The 16,475-nt window shown below is 33.9% G+C and overlaps 1 protein-coding gene across 4 annotated transcripts in view; it reads right to left on the reverse strand.

Moving 5' to 3' along the window:
• Positions 1–16,475, reverse strand: part of Exo70 (exocyst complex component 7) — a 61,484-nt gene that overhangs the window by 18,886 nt on the left and 26,123 nt on the right. For all 4 annotated transcript variants that reach the window (XM_089086586.1, XM_089086588.1, XM_089086584.1 and 1 more), the window contains exons 3-6: positions 13,809–14,002; positions 12,454–12,695; positions 7,455–7,723; positions 1,372–1,556 (exon numbers count right to left, since the gene is read on the reverse strand). In XM_089086586.1, the coding sequence (XP_088942712.1) occupies positions 1,372–1,556; positions 7,455–7,723; positions 12,454–12,695; positions 13,809–14,002 (890 nt within the window). The remainder of the gene's footprint in view (positions 1–1,371; positions 1,557–7,454; positions 7,724–12,453; positions 12,696–13,808; positions 14,003–16,475) is intronic.

A 16,475-nucleotide genomic window follows, 5' to 3' on the forward strand; every position in this document is an offset into this window, starting at 1 on the left:
AAGATAAACGGTCTTCCACAGTTTATCTTTGTTTGGTAGCTCCACATGTTAACTAACTCCTAGGAAGCCAAGTTTTTAGTTGTTTTTTATACATAAATACTGCAATTGTCACCTTTCTAATTGTATTGACAACTTTTTTCAGGAGGCATCAGGTTTTTAAGAATATATCAGGTTTATTCTTATATATCAGGTTTATTCATATATCAGGAGGCATCAGGTTTTTAAGAAGGCATCAGGTTTTTAACTTAGATGGACAGTTAGGTTGAAGCCTCTCACCTGAGCTCGACTAGATGTTTGTTTTCCGGTGCTAGCAGACGATATTAAATTTTGAAATACACTAAATAATTCATATCAGAAAATCAACTTATCCGATTTCTCGGGATAATTTAAACTCAGAAATAAAAAACACATACCCAAAGCATTAAATTCTGATTTACTTAATGCTTGGATTAAACTTACTTTATTATTAAGTTTTAGGATTTACGGAAAACCAGTTTATCGTTTCCCCTTTTTATTTCTTGTTAATGTTAAGGAAAATTCTTATTTTTCTCAATGTTCTTTGCTTTCAATTGGTCTATGACCCTTATAACCTATCCTTCTAAATGTTATAACACCAGCATCAAATACTGATTTATTTCTGAAGCTCTTCCATAACTTTAATTTTATGGAGCACAATTGAAAATTGCTCGAAAGGACAAAATATATCCTTTTCCTTTTGGTGCACGGAACTAAAGATAACACTTTTCCTTTTTCCTTACAACTTTAATGTCAGTTCTTTTGAAAAAAAAGAGGTACAACAAATTAGCAGACAAAATAATTGTCGATCCAAGTATATCCAAGTGATTCAGATATATCTATATACGAATTTTATTTCGAGATAAAAGCTATTTTTCAATTATATACTTGATGAACGTAATTTTAGCTGCTGGTTTTGTGGAAAAATCAAATTCCTAAATTTCCAAACACAATACCAATTCCGATTTCCAAAACAAATAACCAATTAATTGGCAACCTTTTCTGTCTGCGATGTAGCAATTGTCTTATGTTCGTTAGTCAAATAAAATATTTGGCCTAAATGGGTTCAAAGCATTTTTTTTTCTCTCGAAAACTGTTTATGAGTGGGAGAGAGAAACTACACAACAGCGTAAAACATAAAACAGGACAAATAATGCAATTTCTATACAAAAATCAAGAAAATTATTAGCTAGGAGATTCCCCCATGCATGTGCATGCTTTGGTCTTACTTACGTAGAATAAATCATATAAAAAAATGTGAATAAATACGATAAATGAAATAGTAATTAAAATATACTTAAAATAGTTAAAATACTTCAAATAATAATTAAAATAATTAAAATAATTTTTATTAACCTCAGCATCGTTAACGATGAGATCAAGGGATTCTTTCATGATTATAGAGAGCACCCATTTGAAGTGTTTTAAGTGAATAATGCCTATCATATGCTTAAGTTCAATCTGCAACAGCTTCACAAATGCCTCAACAGCTGTAACAAGCCAAAAAACTTCAACTTCATCAAGGCAGTCTTCTTTTGAATCTAAAAATATAACAAAAGATTAACAATAGCGTAATAATACAGTTTCACGTACAGAGTGACATCAGGGGATAGATTCTTTCCCAAAGTTTGAACAAGGTGAAATTGAAAGAGCCACCAAAAAGATTGCAATATATTTTTTTCAAGTTTTTATAAAATTCCCTCTTTAAATGTTTTTCTTTGCACTTTACTTCTACGGTGTTTTTGTTTAGTTTTTTTTCTTTCACAGGGCTTTATTGAGGCTTAACATAATATTTATATTTCTATCTATAAAAAAAATTCTGTGTAAGTTATTGCTCGAATAAAATCCTATTTAGTATGCAAAGGGTTGTTCAAAAGGAGGCGGATGAGATTCTTTTCCATAAAAAAAATGTCCAGAAATTTACTTTTAAAACATATTTTGATATCGAAAGCATAATTTATTACCAACTATATGCCAAAGAGTGAAAGCTTTTACTAGTGTCACAAAAAACAAAAACAGAATGTCATCTACCGTTTGATGTCTTTTGGCAATTTTTAGTGTAATAATAAGGAAAAATTGGTTTGATCAGGGAAATTGGCAAAACACGTTTAGTAACAAGTGTCTAATCTTAGTTTCTGAAAAAAAAGAAAATTGCGAAAGTTAGAAAAAATATCAAGAAGCGCCAAAGGTTTGACGATGTTGTGATTTTTGTGAAACAATCGTCAGTTTCCACTTTTACAAGGTACCAATACTCTTTGCTATATACTTAGTGAGATATCCAAATAGATTGTACACAGAGCAGGTATACATAGCCTAGCCTGGAATCCCGTTTTATTTAGTGCTAACAGTTAGGTTTCCAGTCAATGGTGACAGATATACAACCAAAAAACACAAAAATCACACTTCATCAGAAACATGGTAATTCTATTATGATAAGTTTTATAGAGAATAGAGTTAGCTTTGGGGGAGGGGCAGGGTACAGCCTCCAATCCTGAAAAATCCTAATTTCCATAAAAAGGTATCCCTATAGATATTCAAAAATTTCTTCAAACTTTCACAAAATTTGCCCGTTTTATGTTTTCACGACCCTACCCTCCCAAAGTGAATTTACTCCCACCTCCCTCTCCCTAGCGAATTTCTGATTATGAGAATGACGAAGCCAGTAAGTATATTTTGACAGTGATCAAGATTAATAATTACTTTATTTGTGGGTTAAATTTTATTGATCAGAACTTCATCAGTAAAAAATGAAACTACTGAGCACGGTCTTGGTAGGTACGCTGGGAAAGAAAGTTCAGCCTGCAACCTCCCAAAGTTCACGATTTCCGCTATTTTGTCCATAGTTGCAAATATTTCCTATGCAAATTAGCCAATGATTACTCTTTTTTAACTTGAATATCTCTCAAGCTCCCAAAATTTATTATTTCCTGCGTGTCTAGAAGACAGGATTTGTAGCAATGTCTTAAACTCTCCAAACTATTAATTTCAGGTGTTTGATCCACGGCCACCCAAATATCTATTTCCTAATAAGGAAAGGGAAGATTTGACCAAGGTGGACTAAGGGCCCTAGTTAAATTTTTATGAGGGATTGGACGTGCCATTTTAAGGGGGGAGAAGGTCTGGAAACAGGTCAAAGCTTTATTTCATTCTGAAAATTGCAAATATGGCTTAAGAGAACTTAAGTCCCACTTATTCTGCCTCTAGAAAGAGCATAGAGGGTGCTCCCCCCATTAAGTCGATTTAAGTGAAGCCAAAATTTAGTAAAAGTGCAGTAGAGTCATCTAAAAATGTACTGGAAAAGATCAGATAATATTTGATAAGACAGAATTATCAGGAAACAGAAAAAGACTATTTGGTTGATATGGTAGTTGATATATAATGACATATACTGTAAAACACTTTTTCTCATAATTCATGTCATTCTCATATAAATCCCATGTTTTTCAGTATTTGGAATATTCGAATTCCTCCAACATCATTTATAAGCAACATGTGACTTCTCTATGAAAGATACTTTGCCCCCAACACAACCACGGAAAAGACTGTGGGTGCTGAAGGTTTATCTTGAATATAGGACCACCCCTTATTCTTCCCAATTACCTTTATTTTCTTAAGTGATATAACATTTTTTTTTTTATTATTCTTTTTCACTCGTGTTCAAATACTAATTTTTGTGAAAAAAAAACATAAATTAAAAAGAAAAAAAAACTCCAGAGTTTTCAATGAGTAGCCTATTCATAAATTCTATCCTAAAATTACAATAAGATACAGCTAAACCACACTGTTTCCCTTCAATTTGAGGAACAGTAAAAACCAGACTATGAATATATTGCAACACGAGTTCCCAGAGACCAGCTTTTTGTACTTCCAAATTAATTCAACGATTTTAATTGATCTAACGTCTCATCTCCTCTCTATACCAGTAAAATTCTTTGGGAATATCGTTTAAAGGCACATCATCTCTGTGTCAGCAAATATCAGTCTTGAAATTTTGATCATTTAAACCTATAATTTTCAACCCCCCCCTCTGGATAAGCCTTGCCCGTATGCAGATACGGCCCTGGATACGGCCTTTGCCTGTATAATTGACAGCAGACCGCATGAGATTTGAGATCTATGGCCAAACCAAAAGCAGGTCGTCTACAAATTGGGCAGAGGAGGACTTAGAAGGATTTAGGGGATACTGAAATTTCTGGGAGAAATTTCCGGGTCAAATGGACTCATCAGATGTTCTTGACTTATATAGTCTTGTAATTTTCTACGAAATTATTACTCCTCAATCATTTAGAAAGGCAAAAAATAAATTGAAATAAATAGGAAGTTTTTTTCTGTATTTACAGCTTGGATTTTTGAACTTTAGCATAAAGAGCGTGTGGTTGCGGAGGGGTTCGGTATCGGAATTCAATTTCTGTAAAAAAAAACAACTTTTTTTTATATTTAATTTCAGGTAAGAATCGAATTTCATGGAACATTAGTACATGGATTTCGTGTCATCCAATGCAATAACTATAAATTATAAATCGATTATCCTGGAGAATGAGGGTATCAAGTCATCCTGTGTTGACATATTTTCCTGGAAAATATACAATATAAAAGAACAACTTAATAGATAAATAACAATCATGAAGAACAGTAGCTAAATTACAAATCAAAAACTATAACGTATTCTATAACTATAACTACAACTTATAAACTATAAATCGATTATTCTGGAGAATGAGGGTATCAAGTCATCCTGTGCTGACACAGTAGGTTTGACCTCAGCTTGGTAATACAAGACCCAAATATCGATCCCAGCTGTAGCAAACACTGCAAGGCCGGCGCAAGGACTTTAGCAGTCAGGAAGTGTTGTTAATCCAATACAGTAAAATAGGATATCACAATGTTTTTCATATTTTCGCTTATATTATGCCGTATCCTTCCCTCCCAAGGAAATTGCTACGTACTTCCTCAGTCTATTGTTCAAAGATTTATATGACAAAATATACAGTTTAAAAATTAGGATTTAGTGACCGCAGTACCAGGAATTTTCTTGGAAAATATACAATATAAAAGAACAACTTAATAAATAAATATCAATCATGAAGAACAGTAGCTAAATTACAAATCAAAAACTATAACGTATTAAAAAACGGGTGAAATTTTTTAATGGGACAGTGAAAAAAAAATAATAATGGAAAAAAAATAAAACAAAACTAAATAAAAAAATCAACTAAATGAAAAAAATCAAAATCAATCAAAAATAAATCAATAAAAAAAAAAAAAAACTAAAACCTTAGCTTAATCAAAAACGTAAAAAGGTGGTAAGAAAAATAAACAGAAACAAAAGCTATACAGAAAGAGAATGAAAAACGGAAGAACAATTCAAATCAACCATGCTGGACTTAGCATAGACGTGAGTTGTTCTTTTGTTTTTATATAGTGTTAGTGGATTTTTCTTTCATATTTTTCTAACCGTTTTTCTATCTCTTTAAAGTGAATTTTTATTTTTGTTGTTTCATTCTCCATTTATAAAATCTTCCGTAAGTGAATCCAAAATCGTGCAAAATCGGTGCAAAATCGTCCTTTTGTTCACTGTCTTGTTAGAAATTTTACCCGTTGTTCAATATTATTATTTCGTTTAATTTCAAATGAAAAACAGTCTTGTCAAATAAATATAAACAAAATGATATACCAAAGAGACTTGAAAACGAGCTCAATCACTAGTGATGTTAAAGCGATCAATCCGAAAATTTTTGTAGACTACCCGCATCCAGTGAAAGATTATAGAAGTTTTTTCACCAATATGTTTTTCAAAGAACATTTGCATCAAAACCCTTATCATGTTTAAGTAAACGGCTACTTTCCCACCAAAACTGTTCTACTTTTACTGTTCCCTGCTCTACTGTTCTACTGCTACTGTTCTACTGCTACTGTTCCCTGCCCACTCGCATTTTGAAAACGGTTTTGAAAACGAGCTGGTATCTATTCAACGTAATACATCTATGATATGATGAAGAAATTTTTCGTAAAATTTCACAAAAGGAAGTTTTTAATGTTCCTTCCAACCATGATTTAACACAATTTTTTTTTTTTTTTTTTTTTTTTTTTTTTTTTTTATCCAGTGAATTATCAACAAGGAAAAAATTATAAGCGAGCAGAAAAAAAAATATTCGATTAATAACTGTGATGAGTGTAACAGTATGTCGAAAGTCATGAAACAACTTAAAATTGAAGTTACGACTTACCAGCATAGCTATAAATATTGTATAAAAGTGTGTATATAATTTTAATCAAACTTGTTTGAAAAAACAAACCGCCAACGCCAGCTGGGAAAATGACTAAGAAATTACTTTTAACCAAAAATAAATGTTTTGCATGACTTTTGGATTATGATTTATAATACACACATCTCCAACTTCCCAAATTATAAACCAACACCTTATTTCTTTTTTTTGTATTGAATAATTCTTTACAAACATCAGTAAAAGCAATTAACCGTTTCTTCATGCTTTGGCTAAACAAACGGTCACACCTACCTTGAGAAAACAAGCAAAAACAAAACCATTCAACCGAAATTGAGAACCTGGAACACAAGTATTAAGTGAACACAAGTGACACGCTAGTGACATAACAAAAGTGACATTATATGACCAGTAGTATCGCTCAACAGAGGGAAGAAAAGCAGATGGTTTATTTCCGAACGAAAAAAAAAAATGATTGAATTAAATCATGAATTTTTATTCAAGATTTAATGTCTTAAAAATGTGATTATTATATTATTATTATTTGTATAATTTTACTGTATTATTATTATTTATTTATTTTTGTTTATAATTTAAAGAAAGAAACAGCAAAACAGTTAGCTGCGGTTAAGTTGGGGGCCAGCCATCCTGTGCTTTCGCACACCCTCCCTGTTTACCTTCCCCAGATTTCTCCAGGTACTCATTTAGAGCAGGGTTGACTATGGCTGATCTTACAGAGTCACACCACTGACCACCATTTCAAACCAAATAACCAGCGACTAAAGGATTTTTTTTCCCCAAAGCACCATCTTAAGGTCACTTAATAAAAAGTCGGAGTAACTCCATCATTCTAGTTCAGTAAAAGGATAGATGTGAAACTAATGAATTCAATCATACAAATGTCTTCTGTTTTTAGTGAATGTTAAGTGGTGCAAGTTATGGTGCAGTGTTGAGCTGGTCATTGTTGCTATAAGGCATACGCCTCACAGCAATAGCAAGTAGATATGGTTTGTCCAAGTTTTTAGAAAGCTGCATAATTAGTATTCAATTTTAAAATAATGTTGTGCGGCTTGTGTTGTGAAAAAAAAAATCAGCAGCGTTGCTGTGTTTTCCAACAAAACTTGCCTGTCTGATTCTCTGTCTTCGTCAATAGAGATTCAACATATCTAAATAAAAAACCTTGATGATCCCTCTCTCTAAATGTTTGAATCATACCTATCGCAGCACCTCTTTTGTTCACAATACCCAGTCGAGTCGACTGTTCAATTGTTTGTGAAGCCTTCACAAGCATTTTATTGGCCGTTCTCTCAATCATAGAGGAGATTTTCTTTGATGTCTTTCTGGATGGAGTATCTGTATACTTCCCAAGTAGTTTTGGACGTAGAGTAGGAGAAGCAACGCTTGGACTAGCTCCTGACGAGCCAAGAGATAAAGATCTATGGTAGTCTCGCAGTGCTGTAAGAGATTTTGTGACTGCAGACGATCTGAAAAAGAACAAAAAACCACGTTATGTTGGTGGTTTCAGTAAATGATATAATATTCGCTGTTCAGCACCCTCCCATGTTCTGTCTAAAAATAATTTATTAACCACGATATTGTTAATTGAACGACTCTCTAGGAAGGTCCAACTCTTAGGGGAGATTAGCGAGGTCGGATAACATTCCAAGATAGGAAAAAAAAACATTCAGATTGAGAATCTTCTGTGTATCCTCCTTAAATGTGGATATGAACGAATTTATACAGAAAATTTGCATCCAACGTCAGCCTTAAACCAAAAATATCATGCGTACAAATTTCAACTAAAGAAAATATTAATCGACATAGGTGGATAAATTACAGGAAGAAGATATTACCCTAAGGAGACATTGAAGTTTCATTTCACATTGCGTACAGCTGATAAACATTTCAGTTTTGAAACCAAACCACGTAAATCTCTGTAAAATTGAAGTTGTTACCTAACAGCTTTATCAACAATTACTACGAGTAACCTTACCATAAGATTAGTTTAAAAGTTCGAGGGTATAACAAATCACCAATATATATATATATATATATATATATATATATATATATATATATATATATATATATATATATATATATATATATATATATATATACATATATATACTTAGACGCATAGGGAAGGGGCATTTCTCTGCCAATTGGTCGGTAGACCCCTCCTCCGTATTTTATCCCCTTACACTAAATTTGGAAAAAATAGCTTTTATGGTAGGCTACTTTCATGAGATTTTTTTTTTTTTTTATCTAGCAATTCCTCCTACATTTTCATGAATTGAAGCTCTTTCTCGTCCCAGGAAAAACACTGTGACTCTCTTAATGGTTGGACCAGTACTTTTACAACAAAGATACCGGATTTTAAGAACGTTTTGTTTTAAGGAATATGCGTTTCACATGCTTAATCTATCATTATGACTTGTGACTTGAAAGCCAGATAGATACGAATAACCAGATTCTCTTTTTGGAACATTTTATTACGATCAAATAAAAGTTCAAATAGGGATACGTCCTTTTACTAGACAGTGGAACAGATACAAAAAGCTCTGGATATTTCGATCACATATGCAGTGACCGTTATCAGCATATAAACTAGTGTTATAATTAAAACAAAAGATATTTTTTTTTAACAGTTTAGATGGTCACTGTATATGTTATCGAAATATCCAGAACTTTTTGTATCTGTTTCACTGTCTAATAACAGGACTTATCCCTATTGGAACTTTTATTGGTTCGTCATAGAAGGGCAGTGTATTCTTCGGAAAAATACCTAAGAAGACTTTACAGTTGACAAGAAAAGTAAGAGGTTAGAAGCATAAGATAATGTCAGGCTAAATAAAAACTTAAACCTCCCCTCTCAACAGCCAAGGAGGAATGATAACTCAAAGAGAGTTTACATAAGAAACCAAGTCAAACATTTTTAAGCAACACGAGTTTACGGCTCGAAGGTGGGGCCAGACGACAAATCAGATCGACTTTTAGTTTTTGGGGACGTTAATTTGTACAAAGAACAGCATACGGCTTTCCTTCACCCCAAATACATGAGGCCTGTTTAAGTAAAAACAAAGGCCATTTATGTAAATGGTTAAATATAATTCCAAGCTATTATGGGTAACATGGATTTTGGAACTATTCTGGACAAAGTGGCTGATCCAATTTCAATAATTCCATGGGTTCCAAATCATTTTTGAAGAAAAATGAATTTTCAGGCTGTCTCAACAAACTTTGGCTTTTATGTGTTTTTTGGGCAAAATTGAAGCCTAAAGCAATTATAAACTTGATGTTTCTTCTCAGTAGATCCAAATTCATAGTATAAAACCCTTAAAAACTTATTCAAAGCCATTTCTATTTTTTGGCTAAAATTCATACATTTTTTTGGGGACCTTTAAGTGAAATTTTACAGCATTTCGCGGTTTCAGATTTTTGCAGACTTTTACTACGTTATTTTCCAGATATTTCTCACACATTTTGGCGGAATAATAATCATTTGCATTTCAATTTTTTCCTGGAATGAACATTCCTACACCAATCCTACTTGTTTATCTGATCAACTTATCAATGGCATTACACAAATTCCTAGAGAGTATAAAGAAGTATCAAAGGTAGTACCTCTATATGAAGGCAAATATTCCTTAAATAGGGCTAATTTTGTATCCAAAACGTTAATGTTTATTTACTAAAGAGATACGGAAGATAATTTATATACAACTAGAGTTTTTCAAGAATAAAAGGATCCGTTAGCAGTAATGGATCTGAATTCGCGATAGGGCCATTCCATACTATATATATATATACAGTCCAGCACCTAACTAATGTTTTAGGTAAGGTGCTGTTGTATGACCTTTTTTATGGGTTTTTTAAAACATTTAATGGTCATCACTTTAAGATTTTATAATAATAACAATAATAATTTATTTTTAACCTGCTACAAACAAACAGAATACAAGCGGAGTACTAGGAAAAACAAACAAAAAGAAACATCAATATACACAAATATAATACACAACCATTTACGGCAAAACAATCGAATTAGCGGGTGGAAACAACCCAGAGAAAAAGCAGCATTGTCAGTTAAAACAATATTTAATCTTTCGAGAGACACTGAAATATCCGTATCACAGTATTTACTAACAATAGCATGATTCTGGTAAGATTGGGGCAAATAAAGTAGGTATTTCAGGTACCGAAAGTACAGCACTCGAATTGATTTTAGCTGCTTCTTCTAGAGCAGAGGATATATACCAGACATAAGTAAAACGGAGTGATCACACAAGGTGCTATAAAGACGGGCGAGAGCTCAACGTGAGTAACCACTACGATTAGCGACAATTTTCCCACAGCCTAACTGAAGCTTTTGTTTAATGTTGACAAGAGCTTTTGCACGGAGCCCTAACAGCGCACTGCAGATATGGATTCCAAGCCACTTCACAACATTATCCCATTGGATTTAAGAAGATTCTCAAGGCAATACAAAAATTGTAGACTGCGATTTAACATTAAATGCTATGTACTCACATTTATCAACATTCAGAGCTAATCCAATATTATAAAAAAAGACTAAAAACAATATTATATATTATCGGTTTAATAAATGTTAAAATTATATTGGTATAATATATATAAATATTAATATTATATGTTAATATTAATATATGTATATATTAATATACAGGTTTGGTATTATCGGTTTAAATTATTCCAGAAGAGAAGGCCTAGCCATGCAAATAGGATCAAGGGCATAAGCAACATAATAAGAAAGGCTATAAAAACAAAACGAAACAGAACTTTTTAAATTTTGATTTCTAATCTAATCTGCCTCCACAGAACAAATAAGTATGAATGTTTGGGTAATAATTTAACTCTTTTGCTAAGTAGTTTTAAGGATAGTTCTGATAAGATGTCGGAATTAATTGAAGCAACGGCCCAGCTATGAAAATATTGCTGGTATAGCTAAGCTATGAAAAATATCGAAATTGGATCAACCACTTTGTCCAGAGTAGTTCCAGAACCTACTTTACCCAGATTAGCTTGCAATGATATTGTATCATTTTTTCAGGAATGACCTTTATTTTTAGTTAAACAGGTATCTTGCATTTACTACTACTACTAACAACTCACGGCAGCACCAAGCCGCCTGAGGCTAACACAGCTCCGTACGCTCCTCCTTCATCCCAATATATTCAAAGCTTTCCTCTTTACACCCATCCAAGAAGTTTGCATTTCCCTTGAATTTTTCCTCCCGAAATCCTCCCATCCCAAATTCGGGGGCGACCTGCTTTTCGCCTGGCCCAATAAAGTTGCCTGAAAAGGATGATCTTGGACAATTTTTCATCTTTCATTCGCTGAATGTGTCCTACCCATCTCAACTATAGCCCCTGAAAGCCGGACTGAACCATATTTTTCGCACACCTTACTATTTGAGATACGTTCAGTCAGTGGGGTACACGAAAACAACCCATAGTGAATTTCTCTGATAATCATGCATTTGGACTGAAGAAAAGCTATATACCATTCTTGGCACAAACTAACGTTAGCAAAACTGAAAATTTAATCTGGTTCATCGTCTGGGCGCACTTTTGAGTCCCACCTCCTTGTAAAAAAAAGTGGCAGTGCAGTTACGTGGCAGAGAAGTAACACTAATATAATTAAGGTCATTGGGGAAGAGTGCTCATTTATTAAGAAGATGTGACCCCAAACCGACGTTCCAGTTTGAAGTTTAAAAAAAGTATAAAGCAAACAGATTCGGTTATATATCTAACATTTTCTTTAAATGTATATGTTCTGAATCCGGATCTAAAGTAAAAGTCATATCGACATTATATGACTTCTAATTTAGAAAAAAAAGTATAACCTACATGTAGGTTATACTTTTTTTTTATTAAAAAATGAGCAGCACACGATTCTCAGTGAGCAGCACCTGATTCTCAGCAGCACTTAATCTCAGTGAGAGTAGGCGAAACCGACTATGATTGGAAAAATATGAATTATGAAACATCGCTAGAATAGTTTTCTTTTTTTAGTTTCTTTTTTCTGTTTCTTTGTTTTTCCGTTACAAAGCTATATTTCAGAACAACACTGTTAATAACAGAGAGAGACGTGCCGTTTGTCAAACCAATTTTGCAACATCCTCCCGATTTTCTGCACGAGAAATTAAAACTCTTAATCAAGGTTTAATAAAACAGTCTACTTATCCTACCTGAATGTTGCGTAGATGTTCATAAATTCATCCTTGTCTTCTAAAAGAAGCCAATCCGCTATTTTGGTAAGAACCTCCCTCTTATCAACGGGCAAAAAGTCTAGGGCCATGATCTTTTCTGAATCTGCGTCTCCTGATAGGAGGTCTGTGACATTCACAGGCAAAAGGGGCTTAGAGTTACGAGAAACTATATCCTTGAACTCATCATTCAATGTTACTATACCAAATTCAAGTAGACACATCTAGAAGAAAGATATTATATAAAAAGTTATTTTACTAGAGAGATTATTTTAAGTGATAATAAAAATGGCAAGTCCAAACAGCTCAAGTCTGGAATATTACCTTATGTAAAGTTGGTAATAGCCTTACTTAAAAGGACGATTTTTAAGTCGTAGCGAACCATGTGAACAAGGGTGCTATCAGGTTGTGATAGATAGGGCATGAATTTGGTATATTTATAATCATCACAAAAAGTAGATTCAGCTGATGTGTTTATCACTATCCAAATCCTGTTTTAAGTAGATTTCAATTGACAAGGACCTTACTCCAGGAACTTCACGAAGTTTCCTTATACAAGAAAAAAAAATGCTTGTGCAAAATTTTACATACAATTTAGATTCTTTTGATTTATACATTGTTTTATATAGGCCTACCTGCTTTTTGAAGCTTTGATTAGTACAAGTGTCACTCAAACTAATTAAAAGGTTTGAGATAGAGGGATTTACCCTTCTTTTCCCACGATGGGTTTAAAGAACCTCTGATGAAAATTCAGAAAACTTAGGTCGTAACATATTTTTTTTTTTTTTGCTTTTGGTGATAACCCCGTTTTTCTAGCAATATTCAGCGACACTCGTTCTTTTCAAAAAGAATGATATCAGGATGAAAATAGGGATGTTTCAAACCAAAAAAAAACTAATTAATTCTCAAAAGTTTTTTTTTTTTTACTAAGGATTTGCTTGTGCTTGGAAACATAAAGAAATAAATTACACTTTACTGTTAAGGGAGAGCACCGTCTGAGAAGCTTTTATGGAAGATTCTTAATTCGACCCTATATATGGCATAATGAATGAAGAGCCATGGGTCTAATATGCAGGCTCCACGAAACAAACTAAATGGTATAAGAGTATATCACTAGAAACCAGTGAAGACACCAAATTTACTATACAAATTTTTTAAGAGTTGTCAATTATAAAGGATAATTATAGGCATTATGAATTACAGCAAGCAGTTTTATAAGGTAATTATCACTGGAATTGGTTTCTAATGTTGGTTTTGTGTGTGTCTTTTTTCCATTTGATTCTTAACACACTGATTAAAAAAAAATGCATTTATTAGTCAAAGTTAACAATACTTACCACGTTTTCAAGTTCTTTCGATTCTGGACTATTTCGAATAAAAAACTGAGAGGCACTCTTCAATCTTTCTAAAGCTGCTAAATATCTGTCAATACCAATATTCAAAGGTCTATCTTTTATAACTGAGTCTAAATCACGGCTTACATAGTAGTAACCCAAAACATCTTCCAAAGCTTTTACCGTTTTCTCCAAGTCTAAAAAGAAATAAAGAACGGACATTCAGATAATTTGATATCCATAGGGTCCAACGTAAAAGCTAATGGGAACCACGGATTTTGACCAGAGAGGAGCATTCAATGCCCTCTTAAAAGGAAAAATACTGCCAACAAACTTCTTTGACAGAATCTTTAAGGAATTAGTTTTTTTATTTCATAATATATTAAAATAAATATGGTTTAATAACGACCCTCAAGAGGCTCGCCTATGGGGACTGATTTCTTCACTTTTCATCCCCGGGTCTGTATTTTTTTTTACACTACGGTTCCAATCCAAATGAACGTTGCAGTTGGGTGTCATAGATCTGTGCATTGGACGTGAAGAATTGCACGAAAAATCCCTTGACTCTCTTCTGCAATTCATTTGTTGGGTTGCATACTTCAACCATACAAAGTAAATTTCCTCAAAAAATTTGAGAGCAGATCCCCTTTGCACAGCAGAGACCCAAGTCTTAGAAATTTTCAAGAGGGTAGTTCAAATCAATCATGAGAAGTGAAGGGTGAATCCCTCCTCTTCAAACCTCTTTTTACCTTGAGTGACTTCCATTAATACTCACCAAAACTCTAAAAACTGGGTATGTAAACTACCACTACTCCGAATAACTCAATGGAGCACCACGCCGCCTGAGGCCAACATATCTACGCATACTTCTCCTTCATCCCAATCTCTTCAAACCCTCACAAGAAGTTCCCATACCCCTAAATCTTTTCTTACGACATTCTCCCAGCCCATTCGGAGACGACCTGCTTCTCATTTGGCCCTAGATGGTTGGGTGACAAGAACGGTGATTCGCCACCTGCCATCCTTCATTCGCAAAATGTATCCAAGCCATCTCAACCTTTCTCTCATTATAGCCTTAGAAAGCAGGATTGAACCACATTTTTGTACAGCTTACTGTCAGAGAGTACTGTCTGTTAGTGACATGGTCAGTCAGACGGGTACCCAAACAATCCGTAGCCAAATTCTTTAGAGAACATTTAGCAAATTCTCCTCCGGCTTTTGAGTGTCCACGCTTCAGTATGATAATTGACCACCATCATCACTGTAGCTTCCAATCTTGGTTCGAAGACTTATTTTCCTATTATTCCAAACTTTTTTCAACTGCAAAAAAAAATCCTTGGGCTTGTGTGTTCTTATTTTAACATCTTCAAAGCAAAAGAAGCAACATTTTATGTAGATTCAAAAAAGGCAACCAAAACCCTATAAACAGGACTTTGACTGCAATGTGGACATCAAAAGAGTATACTTTTTATGCTTAATTTAGACATTCCAAATAATCAACTTTATGTTTAAGTATCGCAAGCTGATTACATAAGGGTGTTTGCATAATTATAGGTAACACTCTAGCATTGCCGAAGTAAACAATCATGTACTTCCAAATGTATTCTTCCAACCTTTTCTTATGGAAGGGGTGGCCGTGGAAGCTTCAGAAGGGGCTAAAAGTTCTAGTGTTCCTTTTAATGGTATAAAGAGATTGGAAGGCAGTCAGCACCCTCACCGTGCCCTTTTATACTACCCAGCGACTTATACCCCCCCCCCCCCATGATATCAGATTAAGATTTTGAGAGAGCTATTCCGAGACCTTTTTTAGTTGTCGATAATTCTAGTAAATATGGCTTCGAGGATGACACTAGCTGCCTCCTCCACCTCTACCGAAAGGACCGCAAGTTATCCAAATTATAAATCGGATATAGATAGGTTTTAGAGAATAAAAAGGGGAATATGTTTAATTTTGGGTGTCCAAATCAAGAAGTTCGTGGTAACAAACAGAATTTTGATATCAGTAAATATATCAAAAGAATCGAATTATTATGCTGATTCTAAGTATATAAGATTCATTAAGCTTAGTGTTACCCACAAAAGGCTACAGGCGAGAGAAAATTTACCTGATTTTCGAAAAAAGGGAGAAACGCCCCATAAAAGACAAAGGATCTTAATGAAAGTCACACCATCAAATTCAGCATGTCAGAGATTCCTACTGTAGAGGTTTCAAGCTCCTATCTGCAAAAATGTGAAATTTCGTATTTTTTTGTCGGGAGAAAGATCATGGATGCATGTTTATTTGTTTTTTTTTCCCAGGAGTGATTTTATCGGACCGATGATCCTGGAACATCGGGAGAGGGCTCATTTTAACGGAAATTAAAATCCTAGTGCCCTTTTTAAGTGGCCAAAAAGATCGGAGGGCAACTAGCCCCCCTCCTAAGCCCCTTTTCCCCCCAAAATCATCCGATCAAAAGATAGCTTTTGAGATAGCCATTTTGTCCAGCATAGTTGAAAAGTCCCGAAACTATACCTTTGGAGATAACATGACCCCTCTAGCCCCTGGGGATTGGTCTTTAAAATTTCCCTATTGTTTATATATAGTATTTGTTATTGAGAAGTATACAAACATTTTTTGGGGTAGGGGAATTCTGTGCTTGGGGTGGGTTTCCCTAGGGATAATTTTCTGTG

This window comes from Artemia sp. Qi Xiang Cuo, chromosome 3 (assembly GCF_049724085.1).
Source record: "Artemia sp. Qi Xiang Cuo chromosome 3, ASM4972408v1, whole genome shotgun sequence".
Classification (NCBI taxonomy): domain Eukaryota; kingdom Metazoa; phylum Arthropoda; class Branchiopoda; order Anostraca; family Artemiidae; genus Artemia; species Artemia sp. Qi Xiang Cuo.